The sequence below is a fragment of the Hypanus sabinus genome, chromosome 6, assembly GCF_030144855.1.
Source record: "Hypanus sabinus isolate sHypSab1 chromosome 6, sHypSab1.hap1, whole genome shotgun sequence".
Classification (NCBI taxonomy): Eukaryota; Metazoa; Chordata; class Chondrichthyes; order Myliobatiformes; family Dasyatidae; genus Hypanus; species Hypanus sabinus.
In genome coordinates this window covers 96,015,575-96,039,313 of record NC_082711.1, presented here as the reverse complement: position 1 = coordinate 96,039,313, position 23,739 = coordinate 96,015,575, and the positions used below count along the sequence as shown (strand labels likewise).

The following is a 23,739-nucleotide window of genomic DNA, read 5'->3' as shown; positions in this document are numbered from 1 at the left end:
ATTTATTATCATGAACATGTGTTGTTGTACAGTGCAGGACATAAAAATTACTATAAGTCACAGCAATAAGTAAATATGCAAAAAGCAACTAACAATGTAATGTTCATGAATCATTCAGAAATCTGATGGAGGAGTGGAAGAGCTGTTCCTAAAATGTTGAGTGTGTATCTTCAGGCGCCTCTATGTCCTCCCTGATGAGAAGGAAACATTCTGGATGGTGAAAGTCCTTAATGATGGATGCTACCTTCCTGAGGTACTACCTCTTGAAGATGTCCTTCCTGGTGGGAGAGATGGTGCCCCAGATTGAGCTGGGTTAGTTTCTGTAGCCTCTTGTGATCCTGGGCATTGGAGCCTCCATACCAGACAGTGTTGCAACCAGTCAGAATGTTCTCCACCGTGCATCTATAGCAATTTGCAAATCTTTGGTAACATGCCAAATCTCCTCAATACCCAGAGAATTAGATCCTCTAGTGTGCTTTCAAATTCAACTTGACTTGTTCAAGAAGAAGGTCTTCACACAGCTTTGTTTATGACACTATGGGTGATTGCTATTGAAGTTCAGAATTTGACTGGTGTGGGTTGCTTTCCTGAAAAGTGACGTCTATAATTGACCAGTAATCTTAGGGTCTGGATGGAAAAGCAAACCCTTCCAATGGACCTCCCTCAAAGCTAGCCAATCAGAATCTTCTGCTAAACTGTTCATAGTGTTTTAGACCAGCCAATCAGATCACAACATCTAATCAATATGCATTCGGAGCCCAGAAGAGTATATATGCTGGCATTCTGAGGAGACAACACCTCAACTACACACTAATGATGGCTTCTTGATTGGAGCTGAAACCTCTGCAAACATTTTGCCAGGCTCAACGATCAACCAAGCTTCCAAATAGCCAGCCCGAGATACCAATATTGCAGTTTTTTCAAATCTATTTCACTCTTGAGTGCTTCCTTGTCACCTTCTAAGATTCTGCCAGCAACAGTGATACCATCTGCAAATTTATAGATGCCTTTGGAGCTGTCCCCAGCTACACAGTCATGAGTGTGGTGTTACGAAATTCCCGTAACTAGATCACATACCAGCAGAGATAGAGAGGTTCGTTGAAGACTGATGGTACTATTTTTAAAAGTCTTTATTTATTAAGGGGCACAAAATAAGATTAATACAGACATTCAGATACTATACATCGTCAATACTCAATCTAAAAATGCGGGTATAATAATAATCATCAATTAAGCAATAGCTCTATCGTTTGTCTAGGCAGGGGATATTGTATTGTCCGATGGAAAGATAAAAGTCACTGTCCTTTCAAGCTGCAGCTCTTTGGGTTTAAGAGAGACGGTTTTAAACTTGCCCGGGTCTTTTATGAGGCCAATCCGTTGAGTTGGGGGAGTTGGTTCCCTGTTGTTAGTTCCAAGTCATTTTCCGTGGTACCAGCCACCAGCCCCCAGGCAAGGGAACCGAACGCACGTGGCTTCCTTCTAATGGCTTCCCGCTATTACTGGATCGCTAGCGTTTCTTCTGGTGCATCTGAGGGGCTGTCCCTGCGGCCCCTTTTTTATCTTAACTCGCAGGGTAGCAGATGTCAATCAGGTTGGGGTGATGCAATCTCTCTCTCAACCAGCCCACTTTGCCCGAGGGCTTGCACGTAGCATAGTCCCCAATCCACAAACGTTGTCTCCAGGAGACAATGGCCATGTCTCTCTCTTATTTCCTGGGTCCTCTGACCCAACCCAATAATGCTCTTGCGATTCTCACAAAGAAGGGGGCTACACCGCACCCTTCGGGCCCTCAGAACTGTGGTACATTCATAACAGTGGAAAGAGTAGAGCTGTGGGCTAAGCACTAGTGTGACCGTATTGATGGTCAATGAGGAGGAGATTTTAAGAGATACAGCACAAAATAGACCCCTCAGGCCCTTTGTGCCGCACTGCCCAGCAAGCCCTGGTTTAACCCTAGCGTAATCACAGGAAATTTACAATGAACAATTAACCTACTAACTGGCATGCCTTTGCACTATGGGAAGAAACAGGATCACACAGAGAAAACCCACATACTTCATGGGGAGGACATACATACTCCTTACAGATGACATCGGAATTATACTCTGACCTCTGATGCCCCGAGCTGTAATAGTGTCACAATAACTGCTATGCCACAGTGGTGCCCACGATAATCAGTAATTGGCGATCTTATTCCTGATCCATACTGACAATAGTTTCCTAATAAGGAAGTTGAAGATCCAGTTGCAGATAGAGATACAGAGTCCCAGATTTAAGAATTTGTTGATTAGTACTGAGGTGATAATGGTGTTTGTTCTGTTTTTAATATTTGAGTAATATTGTAAATATATTGTCGAATGACATATGTCATTATGCCACCATGTCATATATGCATGCCTTACTAAGGTAAAAACATCTCATTCGCAAGTTACCCATGGGCTCCAGTGATTTTCTTCCAATAAGTTTCTGGAGATACAAAACATAACAGTGGTGAAGAGTAAGTTTTAAAATGAACCTGAGACGATAACTTACCTGTTGAAGTGCAATGAGATGTTTGAGTTTTAAAAAAAAGCACTGTATGCTTTTTTCTTTGAAGGGGAGAAACAGACATTTGAGTCTTAAAAAAGGACAGCATGTTTTTTTCATTGGAAAGAAGATTGAGTTAAAAAAAGAGGAAGAAAACACCAAATTCAAGGGTTCATAAACATTGAATACTGGGTGATATTAAGAATGAATAAATACAAGTGTAATTTATTTAGTTGCACAAATTGAGCAGTATTTGAAAGCAAATAAAATAGCCAATGAGAAACAAGTACCAGTTTTGTAGTGTGCGATTGGTGGAATAGCATTCAATTTGCTTAGGTGTTTAACTGCTCCAACCAAACCAGCCAAAATGAACTGTGCTATTTTGCTAATATTGTGAAAGTAATGCAGGAACATGTAGAATTAAAACCATTTTTGATTGCAGAATGCTTTTGGTTTCATAAGCGGAATCAAAAGGGGTCTATTTCAGGATGTATGCCCGGATTGAAGAAATAGTCTGAGCATTGTCAGTTCAATGATGCATGCACTGATAGGTCGTTTAGTTTGTGGAATCTTAGAAGAAAGCATTCAAAAATAGCTGCTAACTGAAGCACAACTTGCATTTAAGAGAACAGTTGAAATTGCTGTATTGATGGAAACAGCTGATTAAGATGCAATTGAATTGCAGTCAGGAATGAAAGTGAGCAAGAACAAAATTGCAATGTCTAAACAGAAACTTGTCTGGACAATCAAATTGTGTTATTGTTGTTGCAGTGGCTCACATAAACCAGACCAATGGAAGTTTAAAGACAAAATGTGCAGAAAATACAACAAAATAGGACAGATAAAAAGAGCATGTCATGCAGAGAAAAATAAATGGAATGCACAGGGAAGAGAAAAAAGATAAAAAGTCCAGTTGCAGTTTCAAAACTAGCACTAATCTGCATGTTTTTGATATTAAAAAAATCTGTTGGGAGTGATGCAAGATAGGGTAGCCTTGAGATCTACAATGTGAAAACTAACAGGAGCCAAGCAATATGGCTTACACCAGAAGTGAATGTTATATTTATTGAAATGGAATAGGACTCTGGCTTGGCTATTTCAATAATTCCACAAAATGAGCTTGAGTGGCATTTCAAAGATACTGAACTAAAGCCTGAAGATATTCAGCTGAAGAAAAGATAACTCCTGTGGGAATGAGGTCCATAGCTGTGAAATACAGCAACTAACAAGCCATATTGGGCTTTTATGGGGTAAAAGCAGGAAGGCAAGCATTGCGGCGCCACAATTAGCTGAGACAATTACAACTTGATCGGACATCCATCCACCATTTGCCTACCATATCCAGTGCAATAGAATAAACTGAAAGAGAATTTAAAAATATAATCAATTACACCACGGCAGTATTCAATGATGGAACTGGAAGACCTAAACATATTAACAATAAAACAGTGTTAAATGAAAATGCCACACCCAAGTTTTACAAAGCCCTTCCAGTTCCTTATACCATCCATGATAAAGTAGCTAGTGAGCTAGGTCGCATGATGGTTGAGGAAACTTTTTTAAGTTTGAATGGAGCTATGGGCAACACCAGTTATCCCAGTAGCCAAGAAGGATGAGTCTGTCAGGATCTGCAGTGAAATTAGGGTCACCGTCAACCCAGCATTGAAAGTAGATCAATTCCCTTTGCCCTGGGTAGAGGATGCCTTTGCAAACCTTTCTGGATGAAAACTGTTCAGCAATGCAGACATAACTGAGACAGATGGAATTCTTTAAACCAAGCATCACTTACTGTGGTCACGGCATCAACACAAGTGTGCTGAGAAAATTCAAGCAGTGGTAGATGCCTCAAGGCCAAAGGATATGTCACAGTTGTGGTTCTTGTTCTGGATTTGTCAATTACTATAACAGGTTCCTGACAAATCTGACTACTCTGCTGCACCTCATGAAATTATGACTATAGTTTGAGAGACAATGGCAATGGACAACGAAGTGTGATGTAGTTTACCAAAGACATAGGAAGTGGTCATGGCAGACACTGTACTCATACATTATGATCCACAGTGTCCAGTGAAGCTTGCCTGTAATGCTTCATATTATAGTATCATTGCAGTCATGTCTTATGGAAGTGAACATCCCATAGCTTTTGCATTACATTCCATAAGGCTAGAAGACGTAGGAGCAAAATTAGGCTATTGGGCTCAATAAGGCTGATCCAATTTTTCCTAAAGAGCAATACATTGGATTTTGAGTTGAGATGCACTCTTTATTGACTGAGAGCTTACAGCTAAGCAAGGAGGACTATAGCATATTTAATAGTTCAGTAATACTTGAGTAATATTGTAATTATATTGTTTGATTAAGCATTTTTTGTTGTTTACATTTTTCATTTGGGTTATATGTAAAAATATGTGCATAGCATATGTCATGACACCATGTAACGTGTGTGACTAACTAAATTAAAAATGAAACATATTAGAGATATCTCTGGGCTCCTATGTGTTTTTTCACTTTTGATTAACTTCTGGAGTTACAAAACATAATGGTGTTGAATGCTGAGTCAGAGTTGGGACAGTTTTAAGGAATTGAAGGTAGTGGAACTGGATGTGTTTCAAAGAAGCATGGCAACTGAGATCCCAGTGAATAAAAAGAAAAGGAAAACTTGGCATTGGTGAGTGAAAGAGAGTGTGGGAATCAGGGCCTCATAATGTATAAAAAGGTAATGGGTTATAGTACATATTGAGCCAGATGCTGAGTCTTTGGAATGGCTGAACAGTTGGAGAGTAGGTTATCAGAGTTTGGTTGCATTTTGATTGATACAAAATTTTGTCTTAAAACTATCTTTTCCATTTTCCATTCTAATTATTGATTTTTGTGGTCTCTCCTCCCTTTATTCTTAATTCTATCTTCACTGTCTTCAGTAATTATCTTCAGTATCTTTAGAACTATGCACTTCTGTGTTGAGCTGGTAATTTCTCTGAATTACCAGCTCAAATGTGAGATTTTACACAATTTCAAATGTCTTGCTTCAGGGTTGAAAATGATAGGTTTGTTTTGAGATCAATGAGACTAATGACAAAGCAAATGAAGTCAAAAATATTTTGTAGTCTGGAAACTGTACCTAAAGAGAAGGTAATCTGCCTCCTCACAATCTTCAAGACTTCCTATCATAATAAAGTAAGAGAAAAGAATGTCTGTCTCTTCAAACCTACTCTGCATGGTGTGAGAATCATGACTGATCTTCCACCTTAAAGCATTTTCGCGCTTTATCCATATAACCCTTCATTACTTTGGAAATCTATTCATCCTTATTTTGAATGAACCCAATAAGTGAGTCTCTACAGCCCTTAGCTTGCAGAATTGATCACTCTCTGAAGGCAGAAATTCTTCCGTCTGTGTTGGCTGGAATTGGGAACTGGAACGGAAGCAGAGAAAATTGTTGGAAGCACCGATCAATGTATTTTAATATAACAAAATAAGAAAAATCTGAAATAACGAGTGGGTGAAAAGAAAAGTCAGTTAAAAGACTTAACTGAAAACATTATATTGCATTGATAATGCAGAATAATGAGCAATAGGTTATTAGTCAAGCTAGATACAAGTGTAAAGATAAAGTCAGAACAGTGGTGCAGCATGAATCATGACTAATTAATTTACGTCAAAATGAAAGCATGTGGATTGGGAGGCAATCTAGTGAGTAGGCCATTTGGCCTTTAAAACCCACTCTGCCAATTCATCAAGATCAAGGATGATCTATATCAACACTCTTTCCTCCACTATCCTCATATCCTGTAATTCCCAGAAATCTATCAATCTCTGTTCTAAATTAATGCAATGACGGATGCTCTGCAGCCCTCCGGTGTAGACATTCCAAAGATTCACCACTCTCTGTGTGAAGAACATTCCCATCTCTGTACCAAATGGTCTTCTTTTGGAAGCTTACTAGATGCCTTGGCAATTGGAAACATTGTTCCTCCCTTTGCATCCATCCTGTCATACCCTGTAAGATAATACATTTCAATGAGATTACCTCTCATTGTTTTAAGCTTTAAAGAATATTGTTCCAGTCTACTCTATACTCTATCTCCTCATATGGCAAATTGTCATGCATGGATCACTCTGTTGAATCTCTGCTGCACTGCTGCCTCTGTGATAAGTAAGTCCTTTATTAGGGAAGGAAATCAAAACTGCAGGTACAGTCTCATCAAGTCCCATACAATTGCAATAAAACTTCCATAGTTCATTATTCAGTAATCTCAGAATGGATATTCACCTGTTTTACATGCATTTAGGCTACATAATCACATCTATGCCACTTTTACTTAATTTCTAATCATTTATAAAATGACCTGGTTTTCTACTTTGTGCATAAAAGTAGATGGCCTCACATGTTTCTGCATTATATATCATCTGCCTACTCATCAATGTTGTCTATATTTTCTTGAAGCCTCCATACTTCTCCATAATTGCAGTTCGCTTAGCCTAGTGTCATCAACAAACTTAGAAAAACAACAATATCTGTTAGGTGAGTGATAAAGTATTCTGTGCTTTCCTGAAAGAGTGCATCATCACTTTATGAGAAGCTCAACACTATCTGATGCATGGCATTTCATCAATCGGTAATGCAATATAGCTGTAATATTGACCATGTACAAAGTGAATTGCAATTGCACTCCAAGAAAACATGCTAAATTTATGAACCATATCAACAAAAAGAGTAAGGACAGCAGGCACATAGGATGATCACCATATGAAGTTTCCCCTTAAAGTGTACCCAATTTTGACTTGGAAATGTATCGTCATTCCTTCATCAGCACTCAGAATAGATATAACTATGTTGTGGGAATATCCTCACCTTACAGACCGCAACATTTCATGAAGAACGCTCATTTCCAACTTCTCAAAGGTATTTAGAAATGGACAACAAATGCTGTCATTTCTAGTCATGCTCTCATCCTGAAAAATGAATAAATAATAAAAATGGTGCTATGGCATAAACCAGGGGTTCGTGATATTCATATTGTTCTTTATGTAACATTTTTGTCTGATACCTTATTGAAGGCAGACTGAGAAACTGCCTGGTTAAGGTAATTTCTGATACATGAATGTTTTGTATTTAAAAACACACAAAGATACATATCAACAGTAAGGTGGAGCATAATATTGTGATCCAGCCTTAATACTGCTTCTAAGTAAGTTGATTTTGGATGGATATTATCTTTTGTGTTATTCAGTAGTTCCATTTAATATCAGAGATATACAACCTGAAATTCTTGTTCTTCACAGACATCCATGAAAACAGAAGAGTGCCCCAATGACTGGGCAATAGTAAATATTTTAGAACCCGAAAGCCCCCTACCCCTGCATGCACAAGCAGGAGCAGAGCATCAACCCTCCCCCTACTTATTTCAGCAAAAAGCCTCACCACCATTCACCCCCCAAGCAAGCAAGAGCAAAGCTCCCAAGAAAGACCATGACCTGCAGTACAATAAAAAACAACCATTCACCTGACAATGCATCATACCACGGCTCTCTCTCTCCCTAATGAACTGACAGATAGGTGTCACAGAATGAGTGGAGAGACTAACAAGACAAAAAAAATCTTGCTGATTTACAGTGCTGAAGTCAGCTCTTTTATCCTGAGTCCTCCAGTTCCTACACCAGTGTGAGAGGGAGAGGGGGAGGGATGGAGGAAGCATAGAATCAGCTTGTCCACAGGACCACAAATCCTTGGAATCTCCAAGGCGCACTCATCTAGTTCACATCATTGGGATATCAAAAAATGGACGGTTGGTGAGCCCCAGGAGTGAGTCCCATTGCTACAAAGGACTGAGTGTAACTCTAAGTCTGGTTCTTTGACAGAACCCATCCACCATGTAAAGGAAAATGAGAGACATTAAATGCAGAAATTCAGCTGTTTCTGCAGATGAGTTCAAAATAGTCGCTGCCTACCGCCATTGTAGCTCTGCCCATCACAACTAAATCAAAACTTAAACTAGTAATATGCTTGTTTGTGTTTAAAAGGAAGCATTTAATTAATTTTAAGTGAAGTTTGACTTTTGGATTGTGTGCGGTACACTGGTTCATTTCAACTAGGCAGTACTAATAGTTTTCATAGGCCTGGCCAAAGATAGCAAACAAAGAGAGAATAAGTAGCTGCTGAATTATTTTGTTTGAAGTTTCTGCTGAAGAAATAATGGTTTTGTAAAGTCTGAGCCTGTTGAGTCTCAGACCAGAATATTGGGTATTGCAAATGATTATCCTGGATTTAATTGAAGGTTAGGATAAACCTTTGTCTTTCATAAGTAATCTTACATATCATTTAGATGTTGGTCCCAAACTAACAGCAATATGGGGCTTAGCTAAACAGTAACACGTTTGCAATTTCTGACTAGATCCAGAGTTATCTTGCCCAGACAAGAGTTTCATGTTTCATGAATGTGAGGCTAAAATTTGAGTTTAAATCCTCCTTGTGGTTTTGCCAAATCTAGCCCACTCAGAATTCATGCAAATTCATAGCTTGGTGTGGTTGGATTCAAATACATTATCAGCTGGTTGAAGGACCACTTTTATAAGATAAATGCAAATTCCCAAACTTGGAAAGTAAGGCTATAAGTTCTGTTAAATTTTTGTTACAGTTGGTTGTTTTCTTGAAGTATAGTGATTTTAAAATAATACAGCAGAGAATTTGCACACAGTAAGCTCCTACAAATAAACATCGGACAGGACACAGCAGATAGTTCACATTTTCCTCTTCAAATTTGTGGCTTACTATATTTTGCAGCTAGCTAAAAGGGCAAAAACAGGGCCTCAGCTTAAACATCCCATCTGAGGACAATAGTTCTGACAGTGTTGCTTCAATGCTTGAAGTGGATTATTGCCATACATTAATTAAGCTCAGCTCTCCATGGCAAAACGTGAACTTGCATCCTTGAACAAAGATGTTATCAACTCAATCACAAACAAGAGGAATTCTTCAGATGCTGGAATTTGAAGCAAAATGCTGGAAGAACTTAGCAGGCCAGGCAGCATCTATGGAAGAGTGCAGCCGACATTTCGGGCGAGACCCTTCAGCAGGATTCAAGTACTATCAACTCAAGTACTGTTAATAAGAGTTCATATTTTCTAAACTATTATGCACTCAGAAATGTACAGCCGTAAATTTTACTGACTTTTTCTACAGGGATCCATGTTTGATTCTGAATGCAGGCGCTGTCAGTTCAGAATTTGTGACTACATGGGTTTACCACAGATGCTCTAATTTTCTCACACATCCTGAAGATGTGCGGACAAGTTTCTTGTATACTGTAAAATTTACCCTAGGCTGATGGGATTATTCTGCTGGAAACCAGTGTGGCTTCAATGGACTGAGTAGCTTCCTTCTATGTTGTTATATGTACCCTAAATACCCAGTGACAAAAAGTGCAGACTGGATTTAGGCTTTACACATTAGGCCAAAATAGTGAGCCATTTTAGACTTTTAAAGATGGTGCATTTTGTTTTTAGAATGTTGTGGATTGGCTCTTGCATAGAGCAGGCATCCTTGATTCACAATCCCCACCCACTAGCACACACACACATCTGGGGTAGTGATGAATAAGCTCTGGAGTAAGCTCAGGCAGTTGGTCTTGGAAATGTCCTGTAAATGTTGGTGCAGGGGCCTGTCAGACCTGCCATAATGTCCACGAGTCAGTGTTCAGGGAGATGATAAATTGGGACCTATCATACAGAGCCTAAACATACAGAGAAACAAAAGGTGTTTCCAGTGCCGTTATTTATACAAATGAGTTATGTTCTGTTAGTAACCACAAGAATGAGAGTATGGTTTAGAATAATTTGAATATATAGAGGACTCCTTCCTGCGGTTCTCAGTTCCCATCTTGTGTATCAGAAACATCTTCAGAATCAGAATCAGATTTAATACCACCGGCATATGTCATGAAATTTGTGTAGCGGTGTGCTACACGCAGCGCTAAAATTACGACACGGAGTCGGTAACTGCAGTCGAAGGAAAAAACTTTATTCGAAATCCTCAGCCTCACTTTTAAGCCTCCCTCAACCTGCCCCCCGTGGCGCAGAGGCTCCAAAGCTCTGTGCTCGCAAACCCCCGTAGGCTATCTAATTGTGAGCCGGTTCGGATGTGCCAGGAAATGGGTCGCCACATAACCCCCCCCCCAGTACCGGCGATACACCCCCCAATGTCCACAGTCTGGGCCAGAAACTGCTTGGGAGGTCGGCCTCTGTGCCGAGGTGGCGGAAACTCGGCCGGTTATGCCAGGTCCACATGGGCCGGTTTGAGGCGGTCCACCGTGAAAACCTCCTCTTTCCCCCCAACGTCCAGCACGAACGTGGACCCGTTGCTCCGGAGCACCATAAACGGCCCCTTGTATGGCCGCTGCAGCGGTGGCCGATGCCCGCCCCTTCGTACAAACACAAACTTACAGTTCTGCAGGTCTTTGGGTACGCAGGTCGGGTTCCGCCCGTGCCCGAGCTTCTCGCGTAGTCTGCCCAGGACTGCTGCGGGATCTTCCTCTTGCCCCCATGGGGCTGGTAGGAACTCCCCGGGGACGACCAGGGGCGCGCCGAATACCAACTCAGCCGACGAGGCATGCAGGTCGTCCTTGGGCGCTGTGCAGATGCCGAGTAGGACCCAGGGAAGCTCGTCCGCCCAGTTGGCTCCTCGCAGGCGGGCCATGAGGGCCAACTTCAGGTGACGGTGGGAACGCTCCACTAGCCCGTTCGACTGTGGGTGGTAGGCAGTTGTGTGGTGCAGCTGAGTCCCCAAAAGGCTGGCCATAGCTGACCACAGGCTGGAGGTGAACTGGGCGCCTCTGTCGGAGGTAATGTGGGCCGGTACACCAAAGCGAGATATCCAGGTGGCGATCAGGGCTCGGGCGCAAGATTCGGAGGTGGTGTCGGTGAGCGGGACCACCTCTGGCCATCTTGTGAACCGGTCCACGATAGTCAGGAGGTGCCGCACTCATCGTGATACTGGCAGGGGGCCCACGATATCCACTTGAATGTGGTCGAAACGCCGGTGGGTGGGATGGAACTGCTGCGGTGGGGCTTTGGTGTGCCGCTGCACCTTGGCCGTCTGGCAGTGCATGCACGTTTTGGCCCATTCACTGACCTGTTTGCGGAGTCTGTGCCAAACGAACCTGCTGGAAACCATTCGGACAGTCGTCCGGGATGGAGGGATGCGCCAAGTTATGAATGGAGTCGAAAACACGGCGCCGCCAGGCTGTCGGGACGACGGGACGGGGCTGGCCGGTGGCGACGTCACAGAGTAGGGTCCTCTCACCCGGGCCTATGGGGAGGTCCTGGAGCTGCAAACCGTAGACTGCGGTTCTGTAACTCGGAATCTCCTCATCCGCCTGCTGCGCCTCTGCCAGCGCCTCAGTCTACCCCATGGGAAAGGGCATGAACGGTAGGGCGAGAGAGCGCATCCGCCACGACATTGTCCTTACCCGAGACGTGCCGGACATCCGTCGTGTATTCAGAGATGTAGGACAGGTGGCGTTGCTGGCGGGACGACCACAAAGGTAAGCGGTTTGTGGTCCGTGAACGCGGTGAAGGGCCGACCTTCTAGGAAGTACCTGAAATGCCGGATTGCCAGGTAGAGCGCCAACAGTTCCCGGTCGAAAGCACTGTATTTGAGCTCGGATGGCCGCAGGTGTTTGCTGAAAAACGCCAGGGGTTGCCAGCGACCTGCAATGAGTTGCTCCAGCACCTCACCGACTGCCGTATTAGATGCATCCACTATGAGGGCGGTAGGGACGTCCATTTTGGGATGTACTAGCATTGCGGCGTTCGCCAAAGCTTCCTTCATTTGAATGAAAGCGGCGGCGGACTCCTCGTCCCAGGTAATGTCCTTGCTCGGACCCGACATCAGGCGAACAGGGGGCGCATGATCCGGGCAGCTGAAGGGAGGAAGCGGTGGTAGAAATTGACCATACCTACGAATTCCTGAAGGCCTTTGATCGTGGTGGGTCGGGAGAAGTGGCGGACCGCACCTACCTTAGCGGGCAGAGGGGTTGCCCCGTCTTTATTAATCCTGTGGCCCAGGAAGTCAATGGTATCGAGTCCGAACTGGCATTTGGCGGGGTTGATTGTAAGACCGTACTCACTCAGTCCGGCGCAGAGTTGACGGAAGTGGGACAGATGCTCCTGACGACTGCTGCTGGCTATGAGGATGTCGTCCAAATAGATGAACACGAAGTCCAGGTCCCGTCCCACCGCGTCCATTAACCACTGGAACGTCTGTGCGGCATTCTTCAGGCCGAACAGCATGCGGAGGAACTCGAAAAGGCCGAATGGGGTGATGAGAGCCGTTTTGGGGACGTCGTCAGGATGCATCGGGATTTGATGGTACCCTCGGAGGAGGTCTACCTTGGAGAAGATCCGTGCGCCGTGCAGGTTTGCTGCAAAGTCCTGAATGTGCGGCACAGTGTAGCGGTCCGGTGTGGTAGCCTCGTTCAGCCTGCGGTAGTCGCCGCATGGTCTCCAGCCTCCCGTTGCTTTGGGCACCATGTGCAGGAGGGAGGCCCATGGGCTGTCGGACCGCCGGATGATCCCCAATTCCTCCATCCTCTGGAACTCCTCCTTCGCCAGTTGGAGCTTGTCCGGGGAAGCTGCCGAGCGCGGGCGTGGAGGGGTGGTCCCTGGGTCGGGATGTGGTGCTGTACGCCATGTCGGGGCATGGCCGCTGTGAACTGCGGTGCCAGAACCGATGGGAAATCCGCCAGGACCCTGGTGAAGTCGTTGTCGGACAGCTTGATGGAGCCGAGGTGAGGGGCTGGCAACTGGGCTGCACCCAGGGAGAACGTCTGAAAGGTCTCGGCATGTACCAGTCTCTTCCTGGGCCGGTCGACCAGTAGGCTGTGAGCCCGCAAAAAATCCGCACCCAGAAGCGGTTGGGCTACGGCGGCCAGTGTAAAGTCCCACGTGAACTGGCTGGAGCCGAACTGTAGCTGCACCTGACGGGTGCCATAGGTCCTTACTGTGCTGCCATTCACGGCGCTCAGGGGGGGACCCGGTGCCCTGCTGCGGGTGTCATAACTCGTTGGAGGTAAAACGCTGATCTCGGCACCAGTATCGACCAAAAACTGGCGTCCCGACCTTCTATCCCACACATACAGGAGGCTATCCCGATGGCCAGCCGCCATAGCTATCAGCGGCGGCTGGCCCTGGCATTTCCCGGGAACTTGCAGGGCGGGCGACAACGGCGGGCTTCTGCGCCCCACCGCTGCTGGTAGAAGCACCAGTGTTCATTGGGCCGGGGGTTGGCGGGCTCTGCGGCCGGGCCTGGACTGGTTTGCTGCTGGGAGCATGGCTGGGAGATCTGTGCGATGGACACCCCGCTCACCTTTTTGGCGTTCCACAGCAAATCCGCCCGGGCTGCCACCTTCCGGGGGTCACTGAAATCCGCATCGGACAGCAGCAGGCGTATGTCCTCGGGCAGCTGCTCCAGGAATGCCTGCTCAAACATGAGGCAGGGTGTGTGTCCGTCGGCGAGAGACAACATCTCATTCATTAAAGCCGATGGAGGTCTGTCGCCCAAGCCATCCAGGTGCAGTAAACGGGCAGCCCGCTCGCGCCGTGAGAGTCCGAAAGTCCTGAGGAGCAGGGCTTTGAATTCCGTGTACTTGCCGTCTGCCGGGGGCGACTGTACGAACTCCGCGACCTGGGCCTCTGTGTCCTAGTCGAGGGAGCTCACCACGTAGTAGTAGCAGGTGTCTTCTGAGGTGATCTGGCGAACGTGGAATTGGGCTTCGGCTTGCTGGAACCATAGGTTCGGTCGCTGTGTCCAGAAACCCGGCAGTTTCAATGAAACCGCATGAACAGAGGCGGCGTCAGTCATTTCTGGTCCAAAAATCGTTTGGACCGTCGGGGTCACCAATTGTAGCGGTGTGCTACATGCAGCGCTAAAATTACGACACGGAGTTGGTAACTGCAGTCGAAGGAAAAAACTTTATTTGAAATCCTCAGCCTCACTTTTAAGCCTCCCTCAACCTGCCCCCCGTGGCGCAGAGGCTCCAAAGCTCTGTGCTCGCAAACCCCCGTAGGCTTTCTAATTGTGAGCCAGTTCGGATGTGCCAGGAAATGGGTCGCCACATATGTAAAATTTTTCATTGATGTTAAAGAAACCATAGGACAACAGACCTAGCTCCTGGTTGGACATTATTGGACTAAGTAGTTATTAAGGTTTTGTTCTGATCGTTTGCCATCATTTTGGTTGAAAAACTGCAACTTTTGCTAAGATGATGGTAGGCGATGCCATGTGTAAATACGATCTCTTAGAATATGTTATTATGTTTTTGAGAAATGAGAGCTTAACTGAAGTTTCCATTCTGTTTGAATTCCAGGATAGGCAAACGACCGTGAAAAGAAGAGACGACAATTCCTTGCAAACCAAGAAGTCAGAGGAGCGCACCAAGATACAACGAGCTAACTCTGTCACTGTTGATGGGCAGGGTTTGCAGGTGCGTTATCAACAATGTGGAAAATGGTCATTCTGTTGCCTCTGGATATAAAAGAAGGCAAAAACTTGGAAAGTGCAATCTTTCAACAATGCCAGTTCATAAACTTGAACAGGATCAGTTCAAATGGGAGGTGTTCTTGATGCCCTCATGAGAATGCAATATACTGTTGTAGTGGGAGGGAAGGATCACTGGAGGGGAAAATTCAAAAAGTTGAAGAGAAAGTGCAAGGCCATTGGGAAGTCCAGATACTGAATGAGTTTGGATATGGATAAGAAATTGAAGAGACAGAAGTCAATAGGCTCCTTAATATACAGCAACATAGAATCTTCTGAACCAAAATGATTTCTTCCTACCATGCTAACCACATGTTCTGTTAACAGAGTCAGCACATTTTATTTTACTCTTCTGCATATTCTTATGATATGTCAAGTACCCTGGAATATTGTGTTCCCAGCCTTAAGAAAAAGTATAATTCACAAAGCTGTAAGGATTTGCAAGCAATATTATGTACTGCAGCAATCTTGATCTGAAATCATAGCTTATAAATATGCCCTTCGATTGAATAAGTCTCAACCAACAATCAAGCACCCATTTATGAAATTGTGCACGGAATCCATTTTATTCTCTTTACATTTCCATCATCACTCAAGGCTAATGTAGACTGGTCAATCAGCTCACCAACCAGCAGGTCTTTGGGAGAAAACTGGAGCTGTGGGGATAAGTTACAGTCGCAGAGTAGACATGCAAACTTCGCATAGACATCACCAGAAATCAGGATTGAACCCAGGGAGCTGAAGGCCCGGAGCCTGTACCACCCCAGTAGATTTGGCCAATCAACTTGCAAAGATACAGATGCTTTGAAAACAAGTTCATAACATTTACTTGGACAGTTTCTTGTCAAGGCAACCAGAGAATAGATTATTTTAGGTTATCTTAGGATTCTCTGGGAAAAAGGATGATATGATAGAATTTCATATTCAATTTGAGAGTGAGAAATTTAGGTAATAAAACTAGTGTCTTAAAAGGAAAGGTAATTGTAAAGGCAATCTTTCCAAGGAAAACTACAAAATAAAAGAATAAAATGATAGATATCATATACAGAGTATTTAGATATTTTAAGATGGGAATTATTAATTCTCATATAAGATGTATTTATTTGAGAAACAGACCCTACAAGAAGCATGATCCATCTGTAGTTTAACTAAGAAGTTTAATTATGGTGTCACATTGGAAAAATGGCTTACAATACTGTAATAAAATGGTGATGGGACAAAAGAAAGAGAGATAAACTGCTGAGTTTCATAGTGGCTTGGGTAATCTCAAAGTCCAGTCAAGTCAAGTCAAGTCACTTTTTATTGTCATTTTGACCATAACCTGCTGGTACAGTACACAGTAAAAATGAAACAACATTCCTCCAAGACCATGGTGCTACATGAAACAACACAAAACTACACTAGACTAAGTGAGACACCTCAAGGCTACACTAGACTACAGACCTACACAGGACTACATAAAGTGCACAAAACAGTGCAGGGCAGTACAATAATTAATTTATTAATAAATAAATAACAAGACAACAGGCAGAGTAGAGGACAAATTTCAACATAATAATAAATAATGTAGATGTCAGCCTAGATTCTGGGTATTGAGGAGTCTGATGGCTCGGGGGAAGAAACTGTTGCACAGTCTGGTCATGAGAGCCCGATGCTTTGGTACCTTTTACCAGATGACGGGGGGAGAAGAGTTTGTATGAGGGGTGCATGTGGTCCTTCCCAATGCTGTTTGCTTTGTGGGTGCAGAGTGTGGTGTAAATGTCTGTAATGGCGAGAAGAGAGACCATGATAATCTTCTCAGCTGACCTCACTATCCACTGCAGAGTCTTGCAATCTGAGACGTGTAATTTCCAAACCGGGCAGTAATGCAGTTGCTCAGGATGCTCTCAATACAACCTCTGTAGAATGTGGTGAGGATGGGGGTGTGGGAGATGGACTTTTCTCAGCCTTCACAGAGAGTGGAGATGCGGCTGAGCTTTCTTTGCTATGGAGCTGGTGTTGAGGGACCAGGTGAGATCCTCCGCTAGGTGAACACCCAAGAAATTTGGTGCTCTTAACAATCTCTACCGAGGAGCCATCAATGTTCAGTGGAGAGTGGTCGCTCCGTGCCCTCCTGAAGCCAACAACCATCTCTTTTGTTTTGTTCACATTCAGAGACAGGTTGTTGGCTCTGCACCAGTCCGTTAGCTGCTGCATCTCCTCTCTGTAAGCTGACTCATCGTTCTTGCTGATGAGACCCACCACGGTCGTGTCATCGGCGAACTTGATGATGTAATTCGAGCTGTACAGTCGTGGGTCAGCAGAGTGAACAGCAGTGGACTGAGCACACAGCCCTGGGGGGCCCCTGTGCTCAGTGTGATGGTGTTGGAGATGCTGCTCCCAATCCGGACTGACTGAGGTCTCCCAGTCAGGAAGTCTAGTATCCAGTTGCAGAGGGAGGTGTTCAGACCCAGCAGACTCAGCTTTCCAGTCAGGTGCTGAGGAATGATTGTGTTGAATGCTGAATTGAAGTCTATGAACGGCATTCAAGCATACGTGTCCCTTTTGTCCAGGTGTGTGAGGGCCAGGTGGAGGGTGGTGGTGATGGTTTTGTCTGTTGAGCGGTTGGGACAATATGCAAACTGCAAGGGGTCCAGTGAGTGGGGTAGCAGGGTCGATATGCCTCATGATGAGCCTCTCGAAACACTTCATGATGATGGCTGTGCAACGGAACGGTAGTCGTTGAGGCAGGACACTGAAGACTTCTTCGGCATGGAGACAATGGCGGCGGCCTTGAAGTACATTGAGACAACAGTGCTGCTTGGAGATGTTGAAGATGTCAGTGAGAACATCTGCCAGCTGGTCTGCGCACCCTCTGAGCAGTCTGCCAGGAATATTGTCTGGTCCAGCAGCCTTCTGTGGGTTGAACCTGCATAGTGTTTTCCTCACATCGGCCACGGTAAGACACAGCACCTGGTCATTGGTGAAATAGACAAAGTCACAAGGTTACCAGGAAAGCACATTAACGGTTGGTCTTTCTTGCAAAGAGAGGTGAATTCCAAAGTTAGAGAGGACAGAATCAGAATCAGATTTATTGTCATTGGTATGTTTCATGAAATTTGTTAACTTAGCAGCAGCAGTTCAATGTGATACATAATATAGAAGAAAAAAAGTAAAAATAAATGAATAAGTAAATTAATTACAGTATATGTATTTTAAATAGCTGAAAAATCATGAAGAAACAAATAATATATATTAAAAAGGTGAGGTAGTGTTGATGGGTTCAATGTCCATTTAGGAATCAGATGGCAGAGGGGAAGAAGCTATTCCTGAATCACTGAGTGAGTGCCTTCAATCTTCTGTACCTCCTACCTCATGGTAATAGTGAGAAAAGGGCATGCCCTGGGTGTGGGGGATCCTTAATAATGGATGCTACCTTTCTGAGACACTGTTCCTTGAAGATGTCCTGGGTACTTTGTAAGCTTATACCCAGGATGGAGCTAACTAAATTTATGTCTTGTGCAGGAGTCCCCCTATACAAGTCAGTGATGCAGCCTATCAGAATGCACTCCACAGCACATCTATAGTCGCTTTTGAGTGTTTTTCTCAACACACCATATCTCTTCAAGCTCCTAATGTATAGTCGCTGTCTTGCCTTCTTTATAGCTATATCGATATGTTGGGACCAGGTTAGCTCCTCAGGGATCTTGACACCCAGGAACTTGAAACTGCTTACTCTCTCCACTTCTGATCCCTCTATGAGGATTGGTACTTGTTCCTTCGTCTTACCCTTCTTGAAGTCCACAATCAGCTCTTTCATCTTACTGACACTGAGTGCTAGGTTGTTGCTGTGACGGCACTCCACTAGTTGGTATATCTACTCCCGTTTGCCCTCTCGTCATCATCTGAGATTCTACCAACAATGGTTGTATCATCAGCAAATTTATAGATGGTATTTGAGCTATGCTTAGCCACACAGTTATGTATATAGGTATATAGAGAGTAAAGCAGTGGGTTAAGCACACACCCTGAGGTGCACCATTGTTGATAATCAGCGAGGAGAAGATATTATAACCAATTTGCACACATTGTGGTCTTCCATTTAGAAAATTGAGGATTCATTTGTAGAGCAAAGTACAGAGGTACAGGTTCTGTAACTTATCAATCGGGATTGTGGCAATACTTTGATAAATTTGTGGTAGGCATTGGTGAAACTTATTAAACAATGGATATAAGTGTTGTTGAGATGATTCAGAGAAAATTTATTGGGTTGCTTTTCTGGGATGAAGAGATCATTTCTTGCAGAGAGTCTGAGCAAGATTTGGTCCATACATGATAGTTTAGAAGAATAGGGTGAGCTTATCAAAGCATCAAATATTTTGAGGGACGTTGATATGCTGGATGCTGATAGGATGTTTACAGTTGTGAGAGAACCTAGAATAGGAAACATCATTTCAGAATAATGGAGTTATCCTTTTAAATTGGAAATGAGATTTTATTTTACTCTGAATTTTTGTGAATTTTTAATTCTCTTCCCTAGAGAGCTGCAGATGCCAATTCATTGAATATATTCATGTTGAGATAGACATATTTTGGTGTATAGGGAATAAAAATTATGAGGAACACTGATAGAAATGTAATGGCCAGACTGAGATCAGATCAGGTAAGAACAAATTCATCATTTCTTTTTAAATTGCAGAACACTGTTTTGGGGCCATATTACTTTCTTTTTATCTTCAATGTGGTCTCCAGTTTCTGTAAAGGATACTTCTTTCCAAGTCATGAACACAAGATAACCTGCAGATGCTGGAAATTCAAGCAACGCACACAAAATGTTGGTGGAACACAGCAGGCCAGGCAGTATCAACAGGAAGAAGTACAGTCGACGTTTCGGGCCGAGACCCTTTGTCAAGGCTAACTGAAAGAAGAGATAGTAAGAGATTTGTAAGTGAGAGGGGGAAGGGGTGATCCAAAATGATAGGAGAAGACAGGAGGGGGAGGGATGAAACTAAGAGTTGGAAAGGTGATTGGCAAAAGGGATACAGGGCTGGAGAAGGGCGAGGTGGAGAACAGGCAAGGAGTGATTGTGAGAGGGACAAAGAGAGAAAAAAGGGGAATGAATGAATGAATAAATAAATAAGTGATGGGGTAAGAAGGGGAAGAGGGGCATTAATGGAAGTTAGAGAAATCAATGTTCATGCCATCAGGTTGGAGGCTACCCCTCCAACCTGAGTGTGGCTTCACCTTGACAGTAGAGGAAGCCATGGATTGACATATCAGAATGGGAATGGGATGTGGAATTAAAATATGTGGCCAACTTTCCAGCCCTTAGCTTCATCCCTCCCCCTCCTGTCTTCTCCTATCATTTCAGATCTCCCCCTCCCCTTCCCACTTTCAAATCTCTTACTATCTCTTCTTTCAGTTAGTCCTGACAAAGGGTCTCGGCCCGAAATGTGGACTGTACTTCTTCCTATAGATGCTGCCTGGCCCCACCAGCATTTTGTGTGTTGCTTCTTTCCCAGGCCTTCAGGGTAATAAACTTCGTAGGGGCTTTTTCAAGTTCTACTTAACAATGACTTTGGTTATTTTTCATATACTTTGACACCACGGAACAACAGTGGAACTTTACTTTGCAATATTGACAAGCAGACAAACATTCAGACTTTTGTTAAAAAGCTTCACAGAATAGCTTTTACTGTTAGGTAGGGTCCTGGTCTGTAATCTACCATTCAGCAGGGCATAGTCTAACATTGTGATGGATAATTATGGAAGTGCTAATGGAAGTTAACAGTAATTTGCACTGTAGATTCACTCCATTACTGTTCCCTCATTTAAAACAATAGGAGGGCATGTCAATGCACACAAAAATAATTATACCCTCAGGCTGGAATCTTGAACAAGGTTGGTTAAAAATGCAGTCAAGTCAAATGAAGCTGCTTTTCATATCACCTGCTAGAATTCTCTTATTGGCAAACTGTGAGTGATATTAGAACAGCAATCCAGAAATATTAGAATTTAATCAGGATATGCAACAGCAATGGCATTTGCAATGCATACTCTGTTCATTGTGTTGCACGTGAAACATGATCAAGTACATGAAACATGATCAAGTTTAACACCAAGGTTGCAAATAGTCTGATTGAATTTGCAACATTGTTAGTGACACCGCAAAGTTGGTGACAGGGATTATTGACAGTTTCAGTCTTTGTAATATTTTCTGAGAAAATTTCTGCTCATCCAGGACCAATAATAGTGTGACAATTTAGAAACAAGCCAGAAATTAAAGACATGAGTGGTTTGAGATCACTTTAAATAATACTAGTTGTGGATAAGAGTGATTAGATTTTTCATTTTATGCTTGGCTGTGTTAGGAAAAATTTGGAATATAGACTAAAAATAGAATATGGCCATCAATTTGCATGACATGTTAGTTCTTCTTGTGTTAACAGTTTCTGATAGCTAATTCTTTGAAACTTACTTTACTAAGATAATATTTTGTGTAGTGTCCATACAAATTGTATGCATTTAATGTGGACTTCAAAGCTGGTTCTCATTTGCGTAGGTAGCACCTTAAATAATATGTTCCACCTGTCCCAATTTAGCTCCCAAAGATTCTAGTTAAGTTCAAAACAGTGTATCATTAGCTCAAAGATAAACTTTTCAATTGATACTAATAACCCCCAAGACTGCTTTTATTTATTTGATTAATTTCTGATGCATATTAATTCAGATGGGACAAAGTGGGCTCTATCTGTGAACAATTGCTTAATAATAATATTTTCAAAATAAACAATACAGCATCCTTCTGTGATGTCCAATTTGGTAAATGTATTTGGTAAAGTGGAACTAAAAAGTCAAGGAAAGCCCCCAGCATCCTCAGCCTGCCTTGAATGAACTGATTTCAACTTAGACGGTCATTTTTGGCAAAGGAGCTCTGTCTCCCAGCTACGGTGACCCAGATTCAATTCGAGCAAGCAGTGCTATCTTTGTGGAGTTTGATTGTTTTTCCTGCAACCATGTGTGTCTCCTCTGGGTACTCTGGACAAAAGCTGTTCCAAAAAGGGAGTGTCTTTTAGTATATAAGATGATGAGAGTCATTGATCATGTGGATAGTCAGAGGCTTTTTCCCTGGGGCTGAAATAGCTGCCACAAGAGGACACAGGTTTAAGGTGCTGGGGAGTAGGTACAAAGGAGATGTCAGGTGTCATTTTTTTACTCAGAGAGTGGTGAGTGTGTGGAATGGGCTGCTGGCAACGGTGGTGGAGGCGGATACAATAAGATCTTTTATGAGACTTTTGGATAGGTACATGGAGCTTAGAAAAATAGAGGGCTCTGGGTAACCCCAGTAATTTCAAAAGTAGGGGCATGCTCGGCACAACTCCGTGGGCTGAAAGGCCTGTATTGTGTTGTAGGTTTTCCATGTTTCTATATCTTCGCCACTTTCGCACTGCCTGCTCTCCCCATTTGGAGGCCAAGGCTGAGCCTTAAAGACCCGGAATGTCTGCCATCAATCTCTCTTTTTTATTCTCCAGTAGGCTCTGTCAAACCTCCTCTTCGAATAAGTTTATCATCACCCTTCCTAATTTGTCGTCTTCATTCTTGTGTCATTTTTTGATCCTTTCTGTGGAAAGTTTATGATCTTTGGTGTCTTTTATATATTTAAGTTCTTCTTGATGATATAGTTGTTGCTTGGGTAGCAATACTGGCATCAGTCAGAATACAATATGGGTCTGATTGTTGCTACCCTTACCCACATCTCCTCCACTTCCCAGCCATCCAGCTCACCCCATTTTCCTGTGGCCTTAACGGGGATAGAGTTTCTTTGCCATTACCTACCACCCCATTGGCCTCCACATCCAGCACATCCTTTTTCACAAAGTTCATGTTGAATGGGACCTACCACCAAACATGCCTTTATCTACTTTCCTCTACTTTCCCCATTCTGCAGTGACCACTCCCTCTGTGAATCCCTTGTCCATTCATCCCTCCTGGCACTTACCATACAACTGAAAGAAGTGTTACACCTGCCCAGTCATCTCCTCCCTCACCCTCTATTCAAAACCCCAAACAGTACGTCCAGGTGTGGCAACAATTCACCAGCAGATCTTTTGGGGCTGCCTACAGAATCTGGTGCTCCCAATGTCACCTCCTCTGCAATGGTGCAATAGACCTCCTGATGTAGATTGGGGGCCACTTTGCCAAGCACCTTCCCTCCATCTGTAACAAGCAGGATATCCAAGTGGTCAATCATTTTAATTCCAATCCCCCTTCCCATTCTGACATGTTGCTCCATGGCCTCCTCTACTGCTATGATGAATACGATAAGGCTAATCTCAGGCGGGAGGAGCAACACCTCATATTCCATTACAGTAACCACCAATTTGATGGCATGAACATCAATTCCTCTAAATTCTGGTAATTTTTTTTCCTTCTCCCTTCCCTCTTCTTCCATTCCCCTCTCTAGCTCCCTTGTTACCTCTTCTCCTCACCTCATCTGCCTATCACTTCCCCCTGATGCCCCTCTTCCTTCCCTTTCTCGCATGGTTCTGTCTCCTTTCTGTTTCCATCTTCTTCAGCTCTCTACTCTCTCCAACTATCACCTCCCAGCTTCTCATTTCATGCCTGCCCCCACCCACCTGGCTTCAGTTATTACCTTCTAACTTGCAGTCCTTCTCTTTCCCCCAACCTTTTTATTCTGGCTT

General features: G+C 43.6%; 1 protein-coding gene across 11 annotated transcripts in view; it reads left to right on the top strand.

Moving 5' to 3' along the window:
• The window catches only part of dgkb (diacylglycerol kinase, beta), a 797,915-nt gene that overhangs the window by 328,811 nt on the left and 445,365 nt on the right, over window positions 1–23,739 (top strand). For all 11 annotated transcript variants that reach the window (XR_009512720.1, XM_059972636.1, XM_059972640.1 and 8 more), the window contains one exon: window positions 14,889–15,005. Coding sequence is in view for 10 of the 11 variants with exons in the window: in XM_059972636.1 (XP_059828619.1) it covers window positions 14,889–15,005 (117 nt within the window). In the remaining variant the exon portion in view is untranslated. The remainder of the gene's footprint in view (window positions 1–14,888; window positions 15,006–23,739) is intronic.